At 45.1% G+C, this 10,278-nt stretch overlaps 1 protein-coding gene across 1 annotated transcript in view; it reads right to left on the bottom strand.

Annotated features, from left to right (window-relative positions):
• Nucleotides 1-3,100: 3,100 nt before the first annotated feature.
• The window catches only part of PRKCH (protein kinase C eta), a 119,506-nt gene continuing 112,328 nt past the window's right edge, over nt 3,101-10,278 (bottom strand). The window contains exons 13-14 of the mRNA XM_071745310.1: nt 5,579-5,722; nt 3,101-4,109 (exon numbers count right to left, since the gene is read on the bottom strand). Coding sequence (XP_071601411.1) covers nt 3,963-4,109; nt 5,579-5,722 — 291 coding nt within the window. The 3' untranslated portion in view covers nt 3,101-3,962. The remainder of the gene's footprint in view (nt 4,110-5,578; nt 5,723-10,278) is intronic.

Here is a 10,278-nt window from a genome sequence, read left to right as displayed (position 1 = left end):
ATACCACAGCTACTGGAGCCTCTCATATCCAACTGGAGAAACAGCAGCTTCTGCAGGAGGAGCACACAGCTTCAAGGGAAAATACAAATGCAAACTGTTTAGGACTTCACAAGGAGTAAGGAACCTGTGCCAGTCTTTGAGAATGGATTCAAAGCATCTTCATCCAGAAGTTAGAATTGCATTTTTTTTACATTAAAATCCCTTAGGCACTTAAGAGTCTGTGAGAATTTTTTTTCCATTGCCTATCAAGCACTGGTATGAAAAATGATGTCTCTGGCAGCACAGCCAGCCTGAGTAGATGCGAGATGATTTTCATCTATTCATTCTAGACCATCTGCTTCTTAGCCTCAACTTTCAAAGGCCTTGAAGGAGATGTAGGCCACTGAATTTTACAGCTAAATTTCATGAACCTCTTTGAAAATGAAAGGATTGCACAGAACACAAATTTAGAGACATCAAAGGGACCTTGGCTTTTCATGCAAGCACTAAAAGCAGTGCAAAAAGAATTAATTATAATTTGCTCTACTGCCAGTTTTCACACTGGAGCAAATACAAGCATTTTATGCTTTAAGCCTTACAAACCCATGGCTGCCAGCTTAATATAGTCCTAAGGCCAGGACCAAATTAATAGACTTAAACCATCTTGCATCGACTTATGCAAGCAATGAAGCCAAAAGAGCTGGCAGGCTAGCCCACAGAAAAAGTCTTTTGCATCCTTGTTTTTTTGTTTTTTTTTGTTTTGTTTTGTTTTTTCTAACAAAACAAAACAAAACACAAACACAAAAACAAACATCAAAAAAACCCATAAATCAATATTTCTTTACATATTCAATAGCAGTGTAAACACTAATTTGGCTTTTTCAAAAGCAAAGTTGTTCCACTGATACTTTTTAATGAACTCATTGATCTTCATCCATGCTCCCAACACAATCAAAATGGCATTTCAGCAGAAAGCATGGGAGAGTTCAGGGATTTCAGCCAAACGTGGCTGACTCAAGATCTGCTGACTCGAGTGGCTGAAATCATTACGTAGACATGTGAGTTTCAGGCAGGCAATAGAGGGGAAGAGCTGCCCTACATTATGAAGCAAGATCCAGGTGAAATTACAAAAATTAAGGAAATTACTTTATAGCAGAGCATCAGCTCCTAGTCAGAACATGGATCTGCACAGGTGCTTTGCACTGTGGGTGATGGTAGGGTGGAATGACCCTGACATCACCTGAAATCAATGAAAGATGAAGCTGAGGAAGAACCTGCTTTTGATATTTGATCCCTGCCCATCAGGCCAACAAGCCTTGGGCCAAGGCAGGTATGGACTAGCCAGGGCAGGAACTTTTTCTTCTCCCCAGAGTGGCCTTAGACACCATTTTACATCTTCCAGAGATTGACAAGCTTTCAGATTTACAGTTCACAAAATTCCCAATGGAACACCCACAGAAGTGTCTTATTTGCCAAGCCTTCTGGACACAGAGGGATGAATATTAATCAAGAAAGGTCTCCAAAGGTGATCACTACACATTCTTTATAGTCAGTGGTGTAAGTGAAGCTACTAGGACCATGGAGAAAGGATTTTTGATGCTGGAAACACCACTATGGCACTACCTTCTCCAGCAGGAATGATCCCAGAAAGGCTCCAAAGCCCCAAGGAATAACACAACCAATGAAGCCTTGGGTTGATACCAACATGGTGGCAAAAAACCATACCACTTGCTGTTCTCTTGCACTCTTCAGGAAAGAAGAGGTTGTTCATAATCTTCGACACAGGGAGAGTCAAAAAGCTGTCAACACAAAATTCATACAAAGTTTTGGTGCTCCCACTCCCAGTGGCCAGTTGAGCTGCTCTTACCCATTATTACTGCTCCAGTCATAATGCTGGGAAACTGGGGGAGGAGTTTCCTAAAGTCATGTCTGCACCAGGCAGGTGAACACAGTGCTTCACTCCTGTGTGTATAAGATGCCACAGAGCCCCCTCATGCCAATGCATTCATCCCTGTACCATTTCTTCCTGAATGGGAAAGTAATTCAAGCTGGCCTGCATGACTGGTTCTTGGATCATTCTTCTGGACATCTGGTCTTCCTTCGCCCACTTATACAACCTGCCTTTCTTCCTCTTCTGCCCCACTTTGAGAGAGCTGAGTCTCTACAGACAAGCAAAGGAACCAGAGGCTGGCTGGCTGCAAAGCAGCCAGAAGATACCCATGGAAGGGAGAGAACACCTGAGGATGAAGCTGCATCTGCTTGAAAGAGGAGATGCAGGAAAGAAAGAGGGAGAAGCATACAATGCACAAGCACAAAAGCAAAAAGAGTCCAAGAGTAACTGAACCTGTGCCTCACCTGTCAAAGAGTTCAGTGGATGGTTTAGGGGTAGAAGTAAAAGGAATTCAGCCAAGTGGAGAGGGCTTGAGCAGGAAGGAGTACTACTTGCATGTAGATCTTATGCACAATTCCTTATTTGCTGGTCTCACAGCAGGTGAGCACATACATACTGATGGGTCTGTGGTGTAATGCAGGTTGAACCTCTGTCATTTCCTTGACAAAGCCTTCTGCTCCCTGACATCAACTCCACAGCTAGAGTGGTGCAAGGTCTGTGCAGAAGTCTCCTCTCTGCTGTACCTCACCCTTTTCTCAAGCTAAAGCATCTGACTAGCCCTATACAAACACGAGCAGCTTTGCAAGAGGTTAGAAATCCTCCTTTTCCAGTAATTTATACCTTCACAAGTGTGTAATCCTGACACACAAAGAGCTTCAAGACCAGTAAGGAAAGCAAGGAGCTAGAGAAAAATCATCCAACTTCCAGAAGGGCAGGGACAGCACAGAACCATCGCCTAGAGTGTCTCTGGTTTCTACAAATCACAGTGAAAAATTATCTCAGCCTGCCTGTGACAGAAGCTTGAGGCTGCAACTGATAAGAAGTGCCCTGTGAGTAATGAGCCCTTAAATCCAAACCAAGTCACCCTGGTTTTTAGATAAGGTTTATCATTCTCTTGGGAGAAAGCTGTTCTTTTATGTCACCTGTGGGCCAACAATTCTGTTTTCAAGCAGTCTGCCAACTCTGTGGCTCTCGTTGCAATAATGTTACAAATAATTTAAGCACTACCACTTTGGTCAAAATTTTAATGAGGCACTAAACCCACAAAAGGGGCTCTGTAAACTATAATTAAATAGAATGGGCCTAAATAAACAGTAAGGTTTTACAAGTTACGTTATAGTTGAAAACAGCTGGGAGGCAAAGAAAGGAGCATTGAAGATGTATGATGTAAAAAGGCATTTCACAGAATGCAAACACTAAAACTTTTCATATCGCACGAACAGTAAAACACTATGAACACACTACTTCCCTTTTTGATTTGGAAGAATCTGTGTGGGGCACGGGACATTTGTATTTTCCTTCTGCTAGTCAGCACAATGAAATATTTCACATGGGAACTCAAACAGTGGCAAAGGGAGCCATTTGTCCTTCGGAAAGAAATAAATAACTGCAGAAACAGGTAAAGTCAGTAGGAACATCTGGGTCAGACAGGCCATGGGATGCTGGATCACAGCTCCAAAATGCCAGGCAGTGCCAGGACTCCTCAAAATAGTCTTGCAAACAATCAGAATTGTAACAAGTCTGTTTGGCTCAGAGCTGCAAGACACTTGTTTCATGCTCACGCCGACTCCTTGAATCCACTGCAAGCAGTGATGTTCAGGCTGAGCTAACTAGCTCAGCATTCAATTCTGTGTCTGCATCAGCTATTTACAATATCATGTTTGTTCCCCCCATCAATATTTGATCCAAGAGCTGCATAAATCCTACAAACACAGGAAGGTTTCTATTTCACATTAAGGTAATGTTGACAGTGGTGCTGATGGTTCATGTAAAGTCAGTGCACTGTTACTTCTTGAGAATGAAATTTCTTGTAAACTTAGTTTTCATTTCATTTCCCCCCAGCCCTCTCAGCAGCCCTTCTCCAGAGCTGTAGCTATTGCTGCAGTTCTGGGCTTGTGAATGAAAAGTTTCTAAATTCATCTTGGTTTATCATCGGAAGAATTCCTTCTTCAATAGGAGTCAGAATGGGCTCCTCTTTTATAAAATCTGGATCAAAGTTGCTCACATCATCTTTGGATTTCTGTCAAATGGAAAAGAGACAAAGAAGAGGGATGTCAAAAGTATGTATCATCTGCTTGATCCTTGCTCTGTCTTGAGTGCAATAAACCATCACCTCCATAACCCAGGCTGAGATTCCTGAAAGCTTTTTCTGGGGTTGGACTGGGAACAGCTGAGTGCTCCTACAAAGCCTCTTACAGTGTCTAAACCCCTTTAGAGCCTTTGGAGGATTCTGACAGGCAAACACCTCCCTGATTCAACTTTCACCACTTCTGGTGGGTCAGTTGCCTGGATGTGGCAGGGCAGGGCACTTATATCAGTTCCTTTCCTCAAGTTGCAGCACAGACCCAGCCATTCAAAGCACTTATCAGTGGTGTTTCCAGTTAGCTGACTCCACATGGTCCCTCCTTATCTGCAGAGTTTCTAAGCTGTTTTTTTGAGTTTTTTGGGTTTTTTTGGTTTTTTTTTCGTGCGTGGGGTGTACACTCCTATAGATACAAGCTATTAAACTTGCACAGTACTGAATGACTGGGTGGTGGGAAGACAAATGGCTTCCCTCCAGGTGCTGGGTCCCTTGCTGCCTCCCCAGGAGTGGGAGTGTTGGCAATGCACACACAGGGTTTGTGGCACTGTCTGACGAGGCGTGTGTTTTTCCTGCAGCTAGAACAAAATGCTTTATTGACATTTAACTCTAATGTTCCCAGATCCTGTCCAGCTCATGGAGAACTAAGGTGGCTCTTTTAGCCTTTGATTCAGGTCAAGAACCAACACAAGAGCCTGATGTTGAGCTGTCACAGCTTCCCTGAATGACAGATCCTGCACCCAGTGAGCTACACAGAGTGGGACTGGGTTGACCATTGCCACTATGAGTTTACAGAGTGACCACAGCATGAGACAAAGCCACTCAAAGTGACAGCCTCAAAGGCAAGGAAGCCACAGGGACAACCTTGGAAAGATTCTCCATGGAGAGCATCCTTTGGGCTGTGTGACACCATTGGGCAAATGGGCAACTCTGCCTCCCTCTGCAGCCTGTCTGCCATTTGAACCACTCAGCTGACAGTGGTCTAAGTAGGGAACACTCTGCTGGGTGCTGTACAGACAGAGACACAAAAGAGAAACAGCCCCACCATGAAAAGGTTGGTGGAGTGGTCAGAATGAGGTTTACTTATATTTGTTTTATATTTGGGGCAAGGCAAACAGTAGTTAGGTGCCTAATCTGTTGCAGTTGCTTTTACAAGCCTGCATCTTTTGGGTGAACTGCCTTTGAAAATTCATCATGGAGGGGAAAAGCAACCTGTACAACATCAGGTGGCCAACCAGCAGCCAAGCCAAGAACAGAGACCTCACCTCCTGGCTCCTGGGCCAGGGCTTTCAAGTCAAGGTTGCCTTGGCCTTCACCTCCTTTCCTGTCTCATGGGAATAAACCTGCTTAATGAGGCCAGAAGAGACAAAAAATGGGACCCCTTCCCCCACACCCTCCTTTCCACATACAATTCTGGGTCTGAATGGTGGCTCCATCTGACGCTGGTTCAGCAGGTCCCAGTCCAGATCTTTGAAGTAGGGGTGCCGCAGAATCGCGCTCTCGCCGCCCAGCCCGGGGCTGCCCAGCCGCATGTTGGGGTTCTTCGTCATGAACTGCAAAACAAAAAGGGCTGTTTCTTTCCTCCCCTCTGGCAGGGCCACAGGAGAAGGACCTATTAGCAGCCGCACAAAAGCGTGTCCTCAGCTTTCCTGTTGAACCCAGTTGCTGGCCAGACTTCCCAGTTTCGCTGTACTGGAACCGCATGTAAGGAACTTGAGTCATTCTCTAGAGGAAGAAGTCGGGGTGTATCCCACCTTGGTTCCTTTTCTATTGGTCAAAGCTCTAGTTACCACAGTAAGAAAAGAAAGCTGAATTGCATCGTAATATCACAAAAATTGCACAGTGGGTTTGGTGATTATTTATTTCCTGATTAGTTCCTCAGGAATACAAGCTCGCTCACAAACGCTGCTCACCAGCCAGCCAGGCTTTGGACTGGTGTCAGTCCTGAGCTGTGTCTTTTTCCTAAACCTCAGATGCTGAAATGCAGCCAGAAACCTCTGTTTTCCTTCCTGCCATCTCAGGAAACAGGAAAATGAGCAAGGCACTGGGTTTTAAAGCCCCCCAGATCCTGAGCAGATGAGAGCAGACAGGTGACTGTCTCCCCTCTTGATGGTGAAACTCTAAAAAAAGTTTTCTTTTTGTAACATCCTTACTCTGCTACCAGTGAAAAGAAATCTCAGACCTCTGCCAGAGTGCCCTGATTTGCCTGGCAGCAATGAGAAAAGCCACACATCATGCACATGGTGTGAGAGGGCCTGCCACAGATCTCAACAAGAATGATGAAGTGTGAGTGCTGCAGATATTTCATAAGGAGAAAGGAAATACTGGGGGAGGAGGGCAATATTTTCCCCAGGCAGGAAAAGAGCTAGCTGGCTTGTTAATTTAGAATTATAGATCTTAAAATTTCAGTAAAACCCAATCCTTCCCCTCCCCTCAAGTATTTCTAATTCATTAGAGAAATCAGGTTATGTCTAAACGGGGAAAGTAGCTGCTTTATTTGCCTATTGAAACAGCAGCATAAAGCAAGCTCCACTCTGGTGGAGGTGTCCAGACGATTTCCTCGAAGATGAAAGGCATTATGTTTAGCAAACAGCTGAACCAGCCAAACCAGACAATCGGTCACTGTTTTGGGAATGACCAAGTCTGCTGCATCTCAGCAATAGGGAAATGAAAAGAAGGGGAGGTGCAGTGAGAGACCAGCTTCATTCGGACTGTAGGAGCTTTTCAGAAGGTACAAACTCTCCTAGGACAAGCAAAAAAAAGAAAAAAAGGTCCATTCATTCCTTACCTAGAGAGAAGACAGGGAGAAAAAAGACCACCAGATTTCTTTTAAAAGTCTCCCCAATACCCCATCCTGAGGGAGCTTCAGCACCAAAGCAGATGCTTGAGATCTCTGAAGCTGCAGCTGAGACCTTGCAGGACCTCAGACTCTACTGACATTCACACAAAAAACCCTGCTTCAGCCTGACCTGAGCCCTTTGAGGATCTGTGCTGCCATGGGATTCCCTACAGCAGAACTGGTTTCCACCATCCTAACCCAAAACATAAGCAGAAAGTGCTGCACCCTGACTTCAAGAGCAGTCACCAGAACAGGAGCAAAGCCCACGTGGCTCCCTGAAGCTGGGCTCTTCCCATGCTCTCTCTGGGTTCTTCAGCCTCCACTTATGCAGCATTTCCATGGACAGGCCTAAGGACAAGCACAACTTCTCTGTCTCCCCAAACTTTTCAACCTGCTTTTCTCCTGTTCTACCAGCAGAACCCAAACAACTATTTGTTTCCCAAGGGATTTTGCCCCAAAGTTTACCTTTGGGATACTGATCCCCAAACAGCAGGTTGATATCCAAACCAGAAAGGGGTCAGGCCAAAAACTCTGAGAGACCCGGTTCAGACAAGCCTTTTCAAGTCTTTAAACTAAAGTTCTTTGGTTTGCAAAACAGACCAGAAATCTCCTGGCAGCCTCATCTTTCTCTAGAAATTCCCTGCCCAGCTTCTTTGTCCCCACAGATGGATATCTGCACCTTATCAGCTCTTATTTGCATTTTTGGAACATCTAGAAAGCTAAAACAAGATCAGAGTTCACTGGTGCTGGAAGTGGTAAACACCAAAACAGTTTAAAAAACACAAGAAAAAGAGGAAAGAAGGAGAGCTGGGAATGAGTCCCATGCATCCTGGCTCCTACCACTGCCTCCATTACACCAGGGAGCTTCTGCTAAATCTGGAGAGGGGGAAAAAAAAATTCATGAAAGCAACTTAATACCTGAAAAGGGCTGGTAAAATGCTTTGCTTGGGTTCCCATGCATGACCAACCATATAAAACCAAAACCTAAACTGGACTGCCCATTTCCAGACCAGTTCAGACCTCTGGGATATAAAAGTGTGTTGACATTCCTATTTGCTTGCTTTACTCCACATGATGACAAAATTGCACCAAGCAAAGGCATCCAATGCAACAGAGAGCCAATGTAAATGCATTCCTGGCTGCTTAAAACACTCTTTTTGTTAGGACAATGAGAATTAGGCAAGGGCCATCCCTTGAGGTGGGCTGTTTTAAGTGCTGAAAAAGCAAAACATACCATTCAAAACAAAATGACTGCTCAAATTTGACCAGGCAACTCCAGTTTTGTGCACTAGACCCACAGATTGAGAAACCTCAGTTGGGTAACGAGGTACCATCTACCCTGTGTTGGGTGCCCACAGGGGGCAGGAGGAGAGCAAAGGCTTCAAATTCACCCGATGCTGGAACGTGTGTCCCTGTGTGGCTGCTGAGATGGATGCCAGCTGAAATAAACCCCCTCTGAATTAATCCTTGCCTCTGACAGGAAGGAGCTGTGAGACACGGGATCGAAAGGCACCTTCCCCAGCTGTCAGGTATGAGCTCTGCTGCTGTCTCTCTTACTCTGTGAAGTCAGGGCTTTGAAGCAGAAGGGTACCAAGGGCTGGAGTGATCCACCAGCACCACAAACCACGCTGGATGGGTTTCTCTAAGCCTGTTTCCCAGATACTGCAACTACTTAAAGCTAGCTAGCAGGACCTTGACAGTGAATATAAATAATGCACTCTAAAAAGAATATCAGCACAGTGTGAAGAGCTTCCCCCCTTTCATGGCAATCAAATTCTTATGATCAGCTCCAATAAAAGAGTGGGACATCATTTCAAAGGACGGTTGGTCTCTTATCATTAACTTACATCCCTGATAAACACTGTGCTGAGACCTCTCAATTCCACCTGTGCACAGGAAACATCATGAATCATGGAATGGTTTGGGTTGGAAGGGACCTTGAAGATCATCAAGATCCAACCCCCCTGAGTGGGCAGGGATACCTCCCACTAGTCCAGGTTTACAAGGCTTCATTCAACCTGGCCTCAACACTTCCAGGGAAGGGGCATCAACAGCATCCCTAGGCAACCTACTCCAGTGCCTTACTACCCTCATGGTGAATAATTTTTTCCTAATATCTAACCTAAATATACCCTCTTTCAGTTTAAAACCATTATAGGCCTGTCACTACCCTCTCCAGAGAAAAGTCCCACCCCAGCTTTCCTACAGGCTGATGTTTTCTTTAAACATCACCATGCAGTACATGAAATATGTTCCTGTACTTCAGGCAGCCACAGCATCCCAGCAACTCACTCAGCAACTCACACACATGCCTCCATACCCAGGGGTTGTGACAGAAAGTGAGAGCCTGGCAGTTGCTGCTCTTCCCTGATATAAAATCCCTTGGAGAATTTTGGAAAGAACCAGTCTGTCACAGCCTGAAGGTGAGGTGTTTTCTTTGGGAAGCAGCTCTGATCTTTATTTGACAACTGGTCTGGAAAGCAGGTGTGCAAACTGTGTCTCCAACAGAGTCAGTACTGATGCTTTGCACTGGAACAGAGTTACCTGCCTTAATCCAAGAGGCATATAAAATTAAAGGATGAAATTTTGAAGCCAGCTTCCTCTAAAATGAATGACTAACCCTCTCAAACACTGTTTTTATTCACTAGTAATTAATGCACTAACAAAGTAGTAGATGAAGTTTCAGTTGCCCAGTATGTCAGGAAGAAACAAAAGGCTAGAATGACCTCTCAGGCTCAAAAGCCCATGAATCCTTCTCTGTCTCTGCCTCAGGCAGTACTGATGTTTCTCTTGCTGCAACAGGGCAGCATCCCACAGCCACAGTACCATGCCACCTCTACTATCTGATGGCACTTCTAGCAAAGCAAACCAAGAACCTGGGATTTCTGAGGGACTTAATTACAAGCCCAGCCTTCATCTCTGAAATCAGCACATGGAGCCCATAACCATGTCTCTGACCATGGAAGAAGCACTTCTGAACAGCTGGAGGGGTAAAGCTGAGTGCCCAGAGCACACAGGCACTGCCCTCAGCACTCCTGCAGGTTGTGGGGGGGGAAGGGTTTCAGAAGTGCAGCTGATCTTCCACCTGATCCTTTCAGCTGCATTCAGAAACTGCTGGAAAATGTCTTACGAAGTGCTGGCTGCTTCTGGCATCCACAGGACGGCCAGAATCAGACAGCCCCAAGTGTCCTTCCAAGTACAACTCTCCAATGTTTTTGCAGGTGATGAGAGATGTTTAGCAGAAAGTTTTTCATGGCAAAATGTCATCTC

The sequence above is a fragment of the Heliangelus exortis genome, chromosome 5 (assembly GCF_036169615.1).
Source record: "Heliangelus exortis chromosome 5, bHelExo1.hap1, whole genome shotgun sequence".
Taxonomy (NCBI): Eukaryota; Metazoa; Chordata; class Aves; order Apodiformes; family Trochilidae; genus Heliangelus; species Heliangelus exortis.
Note: the sequence above shows the minus strand (reverse complement) of the source record. Positions and strands in the feature narration are given on the sequence as shown.